Below are 14,965 nucleotides of genomic sequence, written 5' to 3' on the forward strand. Positions count from 1 at the left end.
TAAAAACAAGAGAAAATGAAAAAAAAAATGAGAGAGAAAAACAAAAAAATAATGAAAATAAAAAAGAAGGAAAGTGAAACTAAAAGAAGTGAAAGAGAAGAAAATTAAAAAAAAAAAGGAGAAAATAGAAAACTCAAGTCCCAAGCCTATCAGAAAACCAATTCTAAATCTATTTAAATATTAAACCCATTCACCTTAGCCTAATATGAAGAAAGAAGTTCGGCCACTGCATCTCTTAGAAAATATAATTTTAAGATGTTAATGTAACTAAATAAATATTAATTGACATAATTAATATAAAAAATTAAAATAAAATACAAGTATCAATAATTTATTGTGAAATATAAAAAATTCAACATTAAAAATTAAAATAAATATTTGGATCAAATTAAATTACACATACATTACAAGAAGAATGATAGAAATAACTATTATATTCATAAAAAAAAATAAATATATATTTAAATAAATCCGGTTTATATTTCGGCCAAGCCGGTTTCCCTATTGGGTAAGTCGGTCGGTCTGGCTCACGATTCAACCCAAACACTTTGAGACGTGTGCCCATGTTGCTTCCTCTCGGCTAGAGCCAGCCACGCCGCCTCCAAACCTCAATTTATCATTTCAGTGACACGTGGCGTGATCACATCCCTCCATCATCCGATCTATTTATCCGACGCATCAGATCATTCCCCCACTTCCCAAGGCTATTCAGCACTTTATCCACTAGACACCCCAATTTTTGCTAATTCATCTTTTTAAGGGTTTATTATATATAAATTTTAAATATTTAAATATAATTAATAATTTCCTTAAATTTTTAGTAACTATATAAATAAATCAATACAATTGATAAGTTCATCTTACTAGATCTTTCAATAGCTTATTTATATGTTTAGTCAATGAATATAATAAGTAGAACATCGATTTTTGTTATTTATTTGTTTTTATAAATCAATAAAATGTTTACTTTTAAAATTGTTATTTTTTATCTTGTATTAATAATTAATATTTTATTTAATCAATATGAAATTTTATTTAAAAAATTTGCTATTAAAAATTTATAAGTTATTCATTTTATAAATTCTTAATTATTTATCAAATACATAAAATATTTAGAATATTCTTATCAATATTTATAAGTTTTTATTAAACAAAAAAAAAAACCCTCTACACATTTATATGTTATTATATAAACAAAAAATTTCTAATCTTATAATTTCTTTTAAATCTAAATTATTTGCGAAAATATTTAAATTTTAATTTTTTTAAAGATAATTTATATTTAAACGGAGAAAAGGTATACCAAAAATAATATATTAGAAAAGAAAAGACCGAATCGGTTTCGAAGTGGTGTGGCAACAACAAAATTGTGAGTGGCAGGAGTAACCCCGAGTTCTTTTATCACATCGATCAACGAAAGAGTGAAACTACTCGGCGTATTGCGAGGAGAGACTTGAGAGGTAGGTTCAACGAATTCTCCCTCGCAAGCTTTCCAATCTTAAAATCTTTGCTTTCTGCAATACAAGTAATCAATCAAGTAAGTTCTGTTCAATATATATATATATATATATATTTTGGAGCTGAATATTCTTTTTTTATTGCTTGGTGTGGCTTGGATTAATCTGTTGAGTTGTTCGGTATGCTTATACGATTCAGATCTTTGTGTTGTTTGGTGTTTTTGAGTGGATTCTTCGGTTTGTGATCTACGGAGGTCTTAATAGGGTTCAAGTGAATTTCCGTCTGTTTCTTAGTAAATTATAATTTAATGATTGTTTAAGCTCCATGAGTTAGCTTGCAAAATTAGGGTTTTGTGTAAATAAGCGGAACTGGAGTACCTACAGTTTTTTTTTTCACTTTTTAATTTTTTGTTAGTCCCACAAGGCGCTTGTGTCTGAGGTCAAGATTAACATGAATAATCTGCCTGTATCTGTAACTTATGTATGGTGTATTTTTTTTTTTTTACCTCTAACTGGCAAAAATTAATTCTGTGTCTTCTCGAATATATTTGATTTTTTTTCCAAGCTCCAGTTGCTGTAGGATTTATCTGTTTTTTCTGGTATCATAAAGAAAAATAGATTACAAGGATAGACTTGTTATCCTGACACTAACTAGTGACAATACTTAATTTTTGATATCAATTTCAAATTGTTTTTGTGGGATTTGGGGTTTGGTCCCAACAAGTTTAAGGTTTGGTTGCTTGGATGAATGGGTATAAGTTCTCTGCGGGACTGGTGATTGTTTGAGTTTAATTAGTTGTTTAGAGGAGCTTTCCTGTATATTTTGGATATGGAGGATGGGTGTTGAACTTTAGACTCTAAACTTGAGTTACTTGTTAAATTTCTTGAAGTGACGTCCATTAAAATATATGGTGTATGATTAATTTTATGATAGTACATTGACTGGTTCTGGTTTCCTGGAAAAATATTGATTAGTCTTTGGAGGTTTTCTTTGTGCCTTATTGTCAAGACTTGGTTCTTTTTAGGAGAGTTAGAACGGAAAAAAAGAGAGAAGATAAAGAAGATATGGAAAAAGACAGATTAGAGAATAAGGATAATATTGAGGGAGAAATTTTAATTTTTTTCCTGGTTGGTGGTTGATAACTGTATTGGCATCTTTTGGAAACATCAAGGACAAATGGTTTCACCTTTTTGGGTCCACTATAAGTGGACGTCACCTTTGTAACTTTGATGATTTTGGTTTTATTATAGATATGCTCTTAGATTTGTAAATTTTTTTACATGTGCGGCACCCCTTTGGTGCCTACACTCAATATATTCCTTACTCTTTTATCTCAAAAAAGCCGTGTTGGCATCTTCGGGAATGATAGATACCTAGTAGTCATTAGCATAAATTCTAATGCACAATAGACTAATGATGGTTAAAGGTATTCCATCTGGTCATAACTGACTGTAGCATGCATATCACACTCACCTAACATTGAAGGTGGAAAATAACATGCATTGAAAAATAAATTGATAAAGGAACTACAACAGAGAGGAAATAAATTGCATGAGCCTTGCTTGCTCATATCCTTTGGTGAGGTACTGACACCACCTATCTTTCCTCAAGATCTAGGTTAGGAAATTGGGCTTTCATGAATGATTAATAAACCCTTATAGAATGTTTAGGTCCCAAATTCATGCATGTACTTGTCTCAGTGGCATATTTTTTTTTAAATAAAAAATAATTAGTATATTAATAGGTACCAACAAAAGCGGGGGTACTACCAATGTACAAAAGATTTACAATATAGTTAGTGATTCAACGACATTTTCAAAATTTTCATCACAAATAACGTCGTGACCTAATAGGATAGACCCAAAAAATTCAGCCATCTATCTTTTAACTTAGAAAAATTGCATTCCTCACCCTCAAAAGCTCTACGATTCCTTTCTTTCCATAAAACCCAAAAAACCCTTATAGGGATCACATTATCTACGTTATTTCTAATATTAAGACCATCCAAGCCCAAATCTCTCCCATCACCGACCTAGCAATGACCCACCCACTTAACGCCCATAATACCATGCACAAAGGTCCACAATCTGTAGGCAAGAGGACACCAAAGAAGAAGGTGGTTGTAAGTTTCTTCCACCTTCAAACAACCATAACAAGCATTCACAAAAATGTAGCCCTTCCTCTTCAGCATATCAATTGTTAAAATCTTTTCCAGGCAAGCTTCCCAAGCAAAGAAAGCAACATGAGGGGGGGACCTTTGTTTTCCATATTTGTTTGGCAGGAAAATGGCTTTTGGCAGGAGCACTCTTCATGCACAGAAAATTGTAGAAAGAAGACATAGAGAAAGCCCCATTTTTTTTCCAAAGTCCACACAGGAGTATCTGCACCAGTAGACAGTCAAGTTGGCGAGCAGCTGTAACATATTTTCATATTCTGTCAATTCCCAATCATTCAAATTCCTATTAAAGTTTATGGACCAAACAACCAACCCATTTGACCCTTGGTAGGCCTCCTCAACCAACAAATTTTTATTCTATGAGATATTGAAAATGCTAGGGAATCTTCCCTTTAGGTTGCCCTCTCCAACCCAATTATCTTCCCATAAGTTAATCAAATTCCCCTGACCCAGCTTCCATTTAATACACTGAAAAAAGCTCAACTTTAACATGAGAACTCTCCTCCACAGCCCTCTACCATGAGGATAAGGGATACGATTACAACCATAAGCATTCATAAACCTCCCCCAGCGAGATTCAACAGTTCTATGCCACAAACTTTTATCATCCCTAAAGTATCTCCACAGCTATTTACACTGAAGTGCCTCATTCATTTTAACCAAAGATCTAATTCCAAGTCCCCCATATGCAATTGGATCTTTCAACGCTTCCCAATTGATAAGGTGAAATTTACGGGTTTCATCCTTATCGCCCCATTTACATTCGATTGCTTCCAATTTTTTAGCCACCTTCATCGGAATGGTTAGCGTTGATAAATAATAGTTGGAAGATTTGCAAGAGTGCTTTTTATAAGGGTATAGCCCCTTTAGATAGAAATTCCTTTTCCACCCTGCTAATCTACTCTCAGATGAATCAATGATCGGTTCCCAAGTTTCTCGATCCTTGTATTTGGCTCCTAGCGGAACACCGAGATATTTGAAAGTAAACTTGACCTCTTTGCATCCCAAAATTCTAGCAAAAGATACAGCCTCACCATTGCCTCCAATTCTGGCCAATTCAGATTTGATGAGGTTAATTTTGAGACGCAAAACAGCTTGGAACTAATAGAGAACACATCTTAAATGCAATAGATTTTTCAGATTAGGTTGGCAAAAAATGAGAGTATCGTCTGCAAAAAAATAAATGAGAAACCTCTGTAAAATTATCCCTTTTTCCAACCCAAACCCCTTTCAGCAAGTTAAGCTCTTTAGCCCTTTTGAGAATCCCATTTAAACCTTCCATTACCATGATGAACAGCAGTGGGGATAGGGGATTCCCTTGTCTAAGCCCTCTTGCAGCAGTAAAGAAACTTGAAGAGCCCCCATTAACCAGAACAACAAAAGAAGTGGTAGTGATACAAGACTTCATCCATAACCTCCATTTCACACCAAAACCCAGCCTAGACAACATGTAATCAACAAAGTTCCAATTGACATGATCATTAGCTTTTTCCCTGTCAAGATTAGAAAGTAAATCATCTCTTTTTGCAGTCATAAATCATCTCTTTTTGCAGTCATAAGGTTATCAACCGTTTAATTGGCAGCCATCACCGTGTCAAGAATTTGTCTACCTCCTTGATATCCTCACCCAAAACCTTGGATAGTCTCCTAGCCAACACTTTGGTTATTAGTTTATAAATACAACCCACCAAACTAAATGGACTGAAATCTTTGAATTCATTTGCTCCATTTCTTATGGGAATAAGAGAGATGAAGGTGGAGCTTAAGGATTTCCCAAATTTACCAGAATAATGCATTTCATCAAAAATCTCCATAATGTCCGCTTTTAACAGCAACCAAAATGATATTAAGAAGTTCATATTAAACCCATCCGGACCCCCGACTTTATTCCCATCACAAGCTTTCAAGCTTTGGAACACCTCCTTCTCTGAAAATTTGGTTTCCAGCTGTTGGGGACTCTCATCCGAAATTCTGTTAAAAAACAAACCATCCAACCCTGGTCTAAGAACACATTCTTCCTCAAAAAACTGTCTGAAATGCACCCTGGCAGCCTCTCTCAGCTCGACATTACCAGAAATTTTGTTGCTGTTGACCCAAATTTCATCAATATAGCTACATCTTCTTCGATGGGAGGCAAGAGCATGAAAATACTTAGCATTACGGTCCCCCTCCACTAACCATTTCTCCCTAGATTTCTGCCTCCACGTTAATTCCTCATCCTTTACAAAAGATTCCAGTTGTAATTTTAAGGTCCCCTGCCTGTCCCGCTCTTCCTCATTCAGCCCCACTGCAGTCTCTTTAAAATCCAGCTCATAAATAAGAGACAACACCGAATCAAAGGTTACCTGACTATTCTCTCTTTCTGTTTTTGCCCATTGTTTAATGGCATTTTGTACTGCCTTTAGTTTGTGTACAAATCTGTAGCTGGCACAACCCTTGATCTCATCATTTTCCAGGTATTTTCCACCAGAACACGAAACTCAGCTTTCTTCAACCATTTGTTATCCAATCTGAATGGAACCAGACCCTATTGAATACCATCAGCCTCAATACAAATGGGATAGTGATTAGAAATCGGCCTAGGCAAAGTTTTTTGGCTCACCCCCATTAGGTCAAGTAGAAAAGAGGAGGAAATGAAGATTCTATCAATCCTTGAACTGCTCTTTTGGTTTGACCAGGTCCATTGACCCTTATTCAGAGGAAGATCAACCATTTCATACCTCTCCAGGTCCATTACTCATTAGCTTCTGTAGCAGAAAAGGTAGTTCCACTCCTCTCTTCTCTTCTCTTCTCAGTGTCATATTGAAATCTCCCCTGATAATCCATTTCCCGGCCCAGCTAATTCTGCAAACCTCAAAATCATTCTACAACAGACTTCTTTCCTCTCTATTTCCCCAACAGTAAGCACCTGTGAACATCCATTCAAAGCCCCCTTTTTGTTTTTAAAAATACACGACAAGGAGCACTCCCCTTTGATAATCTTTAAACATCTGACTTGTTCCTCCTTCCATAAAATAATATAACCACCAGCCGACCCCTTTGTAGGTAGAGTCTGCCATTTCTTTTCCTTTATATGCCACAAGGAGCACTATCCCACCAGTGCAGTCGGACATTTTGGTTTCCTGGAGGCAGACAACAGAAGAACTCCATTTTTCTAAACACCCATTAAATATCAGTCTTTTACCCCTGCAGTTGATTCCCCAAACAATCCAAGAAATTACTCTACTAATCATTTACATAACATCCGAAGTCTTTCCCCTTCCTTACCTCCACTTCTTCTCCCATCATAGTTAATCGATGATTGCAATCTTTTAAGCTCCCTTGACGTCCCTTCACCCGGTTTTTTTTTTCTTTCAGTCTGGTTCCTATGTTTTTCTTCAACATCTTTCTTTTTTCAATATCAAAGAAAAAAAGAAAGGATACGTTCTCCATACCTGCTAGTGACACCCCCATCATCTTTCCAAACTTTTAGGGTTGTTTGCCACCCAGTGTGAACAATAATCCATCTCAGTCTTAGTGACGGTGACACCTTCCAGACTCAGCTCAATAATCTCCTCCAAAACCGAGTCGCGAACCGTAGCAATCGCCTGGGCATCTTCTTCCACCAAAACCATTTCAAGGTGGTTCGCCTTTGTCTCATCCATCTAGAACTCGTTCAACTGCCTCCCTTCGCCTTCGAAGTCCTCCGTGGTGGAGAAAACGGAAAACACATCATCATCGTCCCTTTTGCTGAGGTCTAAAGGCGGAACACCCACTCCGTTGTTCATATCATTCACCAGAGATGACCGTTCGACGAACCCTAGCTTCTCCATTTTTGTATCTATTTTTAGTCGACACTCATACTTTACGAACTCGGGTGACGCGGGATCATTTGTACCTGAATGCTCACCCTGGATCATAACCCCTACCATTCGTGGCCTCGGGTTTAAATTTGGGCCTTCAATAATATCAGGTTTCGCAATCCACTTCTCTTTTTCTTTCCACGTAAACTTTCTCTTCTCACCAGATCCATTCAGTTTTAGTTGTGTTTGGCCCACAGCATTTGCAGCACCATACCCAAATGACCAAAACCACGGGAACCCTTCACGTTAGGTTTAACACTATAAGATGCCCTGGTCAATTTCCTTGGGGCAACCCGACTTGAATCTGTCTCGGCTTCTCTCTGCCCTACCCGTTTTGGCCTCCCCTCGTGTGCTTCCAATGCCGCCAAGTAAGTTTTTGAATCCCCTACTTCCATAAACACATTAATCACCTCCTTGCAATGAGGACATTTAAAAGAAACGTTCCATAGTTGTTTCGGAATATTGGCATGAACATGCGGATTTACTAGGTTACTTCCATCTGCCTTCGAATTGGGGTTCTTCAATGACCTATTAGCGAGCTTGAACATAGCCACCGTTAGTTTCCACCATCCTTTTCCATCCATACCACCCGGGAAAAAGATCCTCTTCACTTGACCACCTCCATGTAATGTAATTGCCAAATATTCACCCCTTATGTTGCTTCCATACGACAACTAGAGTTCATAACTTTGCACCAAATGTTTCGCCCATTTCCCCGACTTCCATTTCCACCAGAAATCGTGGAGCATGTCTAAGAACCAGCAGGACTATTTTTTGTTGAGAACAATTGAGTGGCAGAAACCATGCCCATTTTTAGTTATTCGTAGGTTTTCCAATCTTTTCCCTTCGTAGACCAAATCATAAGATAAATTTTTGATAATCAAATACCTTCATCCAAAAGAGGTCATTAGAACGGAATCGACGGATGATCGGCCAAGTCGGCCGACCAGGCGTCCTAAGATACAAAGAAAAGCTTGAGAGAGAAGAGAGAGTATTTGGAGCTATGAAAGGAAGAGAAGTTTTATATTGGTCGGCCAGGTCATTAGACAATGGCTTATTTTGGCCGGAACCATTCTTTCTCGAAGGTCACCCTTAGCTCAGGCTTAATTTGACCATGAGCATTAGCAGCATATAGCTTTATACTGGCGGAGGGATGATCCGCTACGTACTTATTCAACAGTGATACATGAACCATGGGATGTATATGGATTTGGTAGATAGCTGTAACTTGTTGGCCATTGTCTCTGCTTTTTGAATGATGGAAAATGGTCTATAGCACCTTGGCAATAGTTTTAGGCTTTACCTGAAATGAAAGAAATCTGTTTACAAGGTTGAATCTTCAAAAGGGTCTTATCCCCAACTTATCTCTTGGATTTGTCAGCATTCATGTACTGCTCCATTTAGTTATGAGCTTCCAGCAATTGTCTCCTCGAGTAACTTGTCCATCAATTGTCTTTCTTTTGTGAACTCCTTCGGAATCATTGTTGGGGTGTTGATTTCCTGTGGTTCAAGAAATGAGGAGGAAGGTAATGGGAGAAAGCCTAGAAGGGAGCCACTTAAGTGGTAAAGATTTGTACCATAGCTGGGCCAGACCCAACCATTTGGACCAGAAGTGTGGCTTTTGAAAAGTCACATGTCTAAGTTATCCCTCTAGAAATTGATTCACCCCTTCGGACTGGCCATCTCATGGGGGATGTTGCTGCTCAATTCAATTTTAGTTCCCATCAACCTCATTAATTCCTTATCCTAGAAAATCCTTACAATTTTTTGACTTGTGAAAGGGTGTGCCAGTGCAAAGTAACTATAGTTAGTATTATTTTAAAAAAAGTAACTATATTTAGTAAATATGTCAACTGTCACTAATGAAGTGTCTTTTTTCTCTGATCTGGGCAATTATATAATGAGATCCACAGTAATGTGCGTCTAGCTCTGATAAAGACTGTAATGTGTTGAAGAACTGGATAAGTAGTGTGCTCTAGTGTATACCTTTGACAAGTGGCATTGTTCCTTTGCCTATCTGTACATTGATTTTTTGTTTTTAAATCAAGGTAGGCCAATAAAATGCCCTGGTTATCGAGTGCCTCCAACTCCTGAATGCCCACCAACTGCAGAATTGTGGCAAGCAGGCTACATTATCTTAGCTTCCACTGTTTGCTCACATACAATCTTCTATTATAGTGGAGATACCTATGTTAAAAGCATGAGGAGGCTTCCTTTTAGGATAAATCGCTAGCATTTCTGTTAACCTACAGGCCTGGACATCTCCTTTTGTAACATTCCACCGCATCCTCCAACCAGGTAGAGGCACCATACTGATTGACTACCTGACTAGTTCTGCTTGGTGATTATAAGGTCCTTTTTTGACAAGGCATTTGCCACATTGTTATCACTATCTTTTTTTGTATTGATTGTGTAAGCTAACAGCTTAACAAATGCTCTTTTTGTTGGTGATGGTATTGGTCTTGTGCTCTAGTAGATGCTTGATACTTATTCTGGGAGTAAACACTTCTTTGCATTTCAAGTTAAAATAAGTTAATTTCCTCTATGAATGTGAAATCTATCATGTGTGGTAAAATGGGATGTGACACTGTTCATATTTTGTGATTTTAATCTATTTTTAATTAATGACATGGTGTTTGCTAACCAACATGGCCTTTTGTTTTTTTATATTGGGGATGTTGAATTTGTGGATTTACTGTTCTTGTGTTTCAGCTAAAGTGCTTTAATCATGTTTGGGCGTGCTCCAAAGAAAAGTGATAACACTAAGTTCTATGAAATCCTTGGAGTGTCAAGGAGTGCAAGTCAAGATGAGCTAAAGAAGGCATATAGAAAAGCGGCAATAAAGAATCATCCTGACAAAGGTGGAGACCCTGAGAAGGTGCGTTGGCTTAGTTCCTTGTCTCTATTTAATCTTGAAGGATGGTTTTGACTTGGTGTTTCATGTGATGCTACACGGTTCAATATTTCTTCCTTAGCGCATGCATCCTAGGAAGATGGTGACTTTGGATAGGGAAAAAGAAAATAGCACAAAGAAAAGATGATGCTTTGAAACTTTTGCATTCAAGTCTATTTGTTGTAGAGGTGATGTGCATTGACTTTGATATGTAGCTAATAATGTCCTCGATGTAGTTAATTACAACATCGTATGTTTTGGGTCAAAGTGTGGTTATGGGGTTTGGCTTTTAGCTAATCTTGAAGGTACTAGGCACTGGGCTTAATTGGTCTGCTATTTTGGGTAGTGGCACGTAGTAAAATCTTGGTATTTTTCTCTCAGAAGGGAAAAAATAATATATTTGGCATTTGGTTCACTTTATGTTGGTTTGCTGCTTTGCCGTACTAGCTGGTATGGTGGAAAGTTTGCTACTATAAGTGGGTCATGTTATATATTCGTAATTCTCAACCACTGATGAAACTATTAGTTCTTATATTCTTCTATTCTTCTATTCTTCTAGTTTTTTCTTCTCAAAAAGAAATCTTCATTATTTGGGTTATCCGTCTTTTATGTTTGAAAATAAGAAAGAGAAAGCAGTTCTTTATCAATTCCAAATTGCAGCAAAACCAACTCACATGGGTACTCTACAAGTTCCATCAATTTCAAACTTCAAAAGATTCTAATTTTGAGATCATATAAGAAGGTCAGAGGAGGCAGGGGGGTTCTTTTTTTATTTGTTCCCTTCAATCATATGATGTGGTTCTATTGAGGGAGGAAGGGAAGGAACCTTGTCCTTGAACAGCATGTTACATGTGTTTTACTATTTCTCATTGATATGTATGCTCAATTAGACTTGGATACTCTAAACTACAAGGGCTCAACTACCTGAATCTTTTGATGCCATTCTGCTTTGCTTATCTTCAATTCTTTCATCAGTTCTTTCTCCTGACTGGCACAAAACTCATGATTTTTTTTCCTGAATCAGTTCAAGGAGCTGTCCCATGCATATGATGTTCTTAGCGATCCAGAGAAGAGAGAAATTTATGATCAATATGGTGAAGATGCTCTTAAGGAGGGAATGGGAGGTGGTGGTCCCTCTCATAATCCTTTTGATATATTTGAATCATTTTTTGGTGGAGGGGCCTTTGGAGGTAAGTGGCTGCTTCTGATTTTTTTCTTTATTTACTGTTAAGTTTTTGCCAAAATGATTTATTTCCAATTATTATTTAACTGTAGGTGGTGGCAGCTCGAGAGGAAGAAGGCAGAAGCAAGGTGATGACGTGGTGCACTCCTTGAAAGTTTCCTTGGAAGATCTGTACAACGGAACAACTAAGAAACTCTCTCTTTCTAGGAATATTCTGTGTCCCAAATGTAAAGGGTAGGAACAGCTAATATCTTTCTAGGCCTGCTCCAATTAAGTGTTCATATCACTAGTATTTTAATCTATCTACATGCTTCAGTTTTCTATTTTTTTTAAAAATAGTAACTGATTTTCATACAAGGAGCGCTAATAAAATTTCTTAAAAAATAATTGCTAAATTTCCTTCGTTTCAGTCTCAACATGTGTTGTATATGATATTTGTCCTAGTGAATAGTGACTCTTGTCTTTACATGGAATCACAGGGGTATTTTTTCTGCCCAAATCACATGTGGTTATACTGATTTGTTTTTTTCTTGTTTCCATTTCTACATACCCATGGACATCCATTTGTGTGTCAAAATATTTAATTTTCAGTCATCTGTATCTTTGGCATTCAATTCACTCCGAAGAAATTATTTTCGAGTGTTAGATTGCTGTTAGAACCTTGGATTTTGCAGTTCTGTTGCCATAATACACTTTTCTCCAATAGAATCATGTAGCTCAATACTCACTATATTAATCTCTTCGTTGTGATTTTTTTCTATATTCAGAAAAGTTGGCTTGATGACTGCTTGTATATATGAGACATTTTCCCTATCTCTTCTCGTTTACTGAACGTAAATTATGTGTGTATTTGTGCACTAACAAAGTCTAGTTCATTGATACTTCTCTTTTCATGAATCCTTCTATTTTAATTGAGTTTTGGAATTTATCACATTTGCTTGCTTAGCTTCCAAAGGATAGAAATATATGCCTATTTGGGCTTTTGAATGCTTGCTGAAGATTTCATCTGAGGCTTAATAGGAATTTCTGATCTTTCTTTTGAAGTACATCTGTTTTTTGACCTTTAAAATACATTTTTACAATATTCAGCTGTTTCATTTACATTCTCTAACTCCCTCCCTGGCATCTTTTTTGTTATATTGTAAATATTTCAGGAAAGGTTCAAAGAGTGGAACCTCTGGAAGATGTTATGGATGCCAAGGTACAGGAATGAAAATCACAACTCGACAGATTGGATTGGGGATGATTCAACAGATGCAGCATGTCTGTCCTGAATGCAGGGGCTCAGGTACTTGAGTAGTATTTTGTTCTCGTTTGGCATCATGCTACTTACAGCATGTTCTTGTATTTTATTCTCATTTCACATATGGAGGTTACTGCTCATTGATGCACAGGTGAGATGATAAATGAAAGAGATAAATGCCAACAATGCAAAGGGAACAAGGTTACACAGGAGAAGAAGGTCTTAGAAGTGCATGTTGAGAAAGGGATGCAGCATGGTCAGAAAATTACATTTGAGGGACAAGCTGATGAAGCTGTAAGTGGCATGCCGATTTGGGAAAATGCATGAGTTGAGTTGGTGTCAGCCAATAGTTCAAACATCATTTTCGTTGTAGATCATTTTGTGGAACTTATGAAACATTAGATCATGACTTCAATGATTTCAACTTGTCATTTGCAGCCAGATACAATCACAGGAGACATTGTTTTCGTATTGCAACAAAAGGATCACCCGAGGTTTAAGCGGAAGTTTGATGACCTTTATGTAGAACATACTCTTAGTTTAACAGAGGCTCTGTGCGGGTTTCAGTTTGCCCTATCACATCTTGATGGCAGGCAGCTTCTGATCAAATCAAACCCTGGCGAGATTATTAAGCCTGGTATATAATATAGTACAACTTAGTGTTTGTTTTCATTTCTTTTTCTATTTCACCGTCAGAAGCTGATAATACATTATTCATTTGATTGAATGTTCTTTGTTTCTCAATTGCAGGTCAACACAAAGCAATTAATGACGAGGGAATGCCACACCATGGCAGACCATTTATGAAGGGCAGGCTCTTCATTCTGTTCAATGTGGAATTCCCAGACACTGGTGTTCTTACCCCTGGCCAGTGCCGCACAATGGAGAACATACTTACCCCAAGGGCAAGCAAACAGCTTTCTGATATGGAGTTGGATGACTGTGAAGAAACCACTTTGCATGATGTGAACATTGAGGAAGAGATGAGGCGGAAGCAGCAGCAACAGCATCGAGAGGCATACGATGATGAAGATGACGAGCCGTCAATGCCTCGGGTGCAGTGTGCCCAGCAGTAAGGCAAAGTACTGTCTTTGCCAGAGATAGCACTGCAAGATGATTAATTGCCAGTATCACTACAGTTGGTCCTTCATTACCTTCTAGTCATGTTCTTATATTATTATCTATTCTCCCTGATTGTGTTTTTACTTTGGCCCGAAGTCATTTTTGCAGCAATTTATAGTGTAGTTACGTACAAGTTGCTTACAGTGAGAAAAGTAGAGATGTTTTGTTTGTTATAATGACAAGGTTTTCTTTAGTTGGATCTCATATAATCTTTCGGGATTGAAACATCCAACGTCTTCCTTTCATTGCAGTGCAGGTCGGTACGGAAAAGTACATGATGCTTATTTAGTGGATTAAAACTTTCGGAAGATTCTGTGTTAATACATGCTATTCCTCTCCTTGGATCTTCCCTGGTAAAAACTTATTTCTGGGTACTGATTACTAAAATTTACCCTGGAATGTAACTTACATGTCTCTGGGTATTTGCTTTTATATTTTATATATATATATATATATATATATTTTCCAGTAATGTTGGGAAAATGTTGAACAGCTGGATTGATTTATATTGTATTTTAGACACCAATAGTGTTGGAAGCTTCTGAAAATTGAGAGATCCACACTGTTCTTGTTAGTGATAAAGAGAGGACAAGCTTTATATCCATATATATATATATAACGGAGTGGTGATTTAAGCAACATCTGTATCTAATATTCTTTTGGATACCCATATTCAGCCTTTACTTGGATATTTTCGTGATTAAAAACAGATCAAAGGGCCTAATTATGTGCCTTTTTGACCAGGAGCTTAAACTGGGGTCATATTCAGAGCATATGTATGTGTGTATATAAAGCAAAAAGATCATGAGGATTATTTGGAGAACTTTCAGAAAGGGAAAAGATATGAAATCTTCAAGGGTCACTAAATAGGTAATTCCTGGGTAATTAAGTATATTCAAGTAATCATTAGGGGGTCCCAGGTAATCCTTTTTTTTCAAGTTTAATACGCAGCCTGTATAAATATTCCACCCATTCATATTTGTTCTCTGCACTCTAATACGTAGTTTAACTAGCCTATAGCCATAACCCTCACATACAAAATAAACAA

At 36.9% G+C, this 14,965-nt stretch overlaps 1 protein-coding gene across 2 annotated transcripts; it reads left to right on the forward strand.

Annotated features, from left to right (window-relative positions):
* The first annotated feature begins 1,326 nt into the window (after positions 1-1,326).
* Positions 1,327-14,162, forward strand: LOC110824544 (chaperone protein dnaJ A6-like). 2 transcript variants are annotated; one of them, XM_088219259.1, is made up of 8 exons: positions 1,327-1,460; positions 10,189-10,354; positions 11,394-11,559; positions 11,645-11,786; positions 12,707-12,840; positions 12,947-13,089; positions 13,234-13,432; positions 13,546-14,162. In XM_088219259.1, exons 2-8 carry the CDS (start codon positions 10,205-10,207, stop codon positions 13,869-13,871), a joined length of 1,260 nt encoding a protein of 419 aa, XP_088075385.1. In that variant the 5' UTR covers positions 1,327-1,460; positions 10,189-10,204; the 3' UTR covers positions 13,872-14,162. The 2 variants fall into 2 exon arrangements, with proteins under 2 accessions (XP_088075385.1, XP_088075384.1); XM_088219258.1 differs by having other exon boundaries at positions 1,377-1,537.
* Positions 14,163-14,965: the final 803 nt, after the last annotated feature.

Source organism: Carica papaya, chromosome 5 (assembly GCF_054855325.1).
Source record: "Carica papaya isolate Zhongbai chromosome 5, ASM5485532v1, whole genome shotgun sequence".
In the NCBI taxonomy this organism is placed as follows: domain Eukaryota; kingdom Viridiplantae; phylum Streptophyta; class Magnoliopsida; order Brassicales; family Caricaceae; genus Carica; species Carica papaya.

What these genes read in the sequence shown, in the direction of transcription:
- LOC110824544 (XM_088219259.1), top strand. Translation starts at nt 10,205, where the DNA reads ATGTTTGGGCGTGCTCCAAAGAAAAGTGATAACACTAAGTTCTATGAA. An exon ending in CTGTGTCCCAAATGTAAAGG is followed by an intron (nt 11,787 to 12,706) that starts GTAGGAACAGCT and finishes TAAATATTTCAG; the next exon opens with GAAAGGTTCAAAGAGTGGAA. An exon ending in TCCTGAATGCAGGGGCTCAG is followed by an intron (nt 12,841 to 12,946) that starts GTACTTGAGTAG and finishes ATTGATGCACAG; the next exon opens with GTGAGATGATAAATGAAAGA.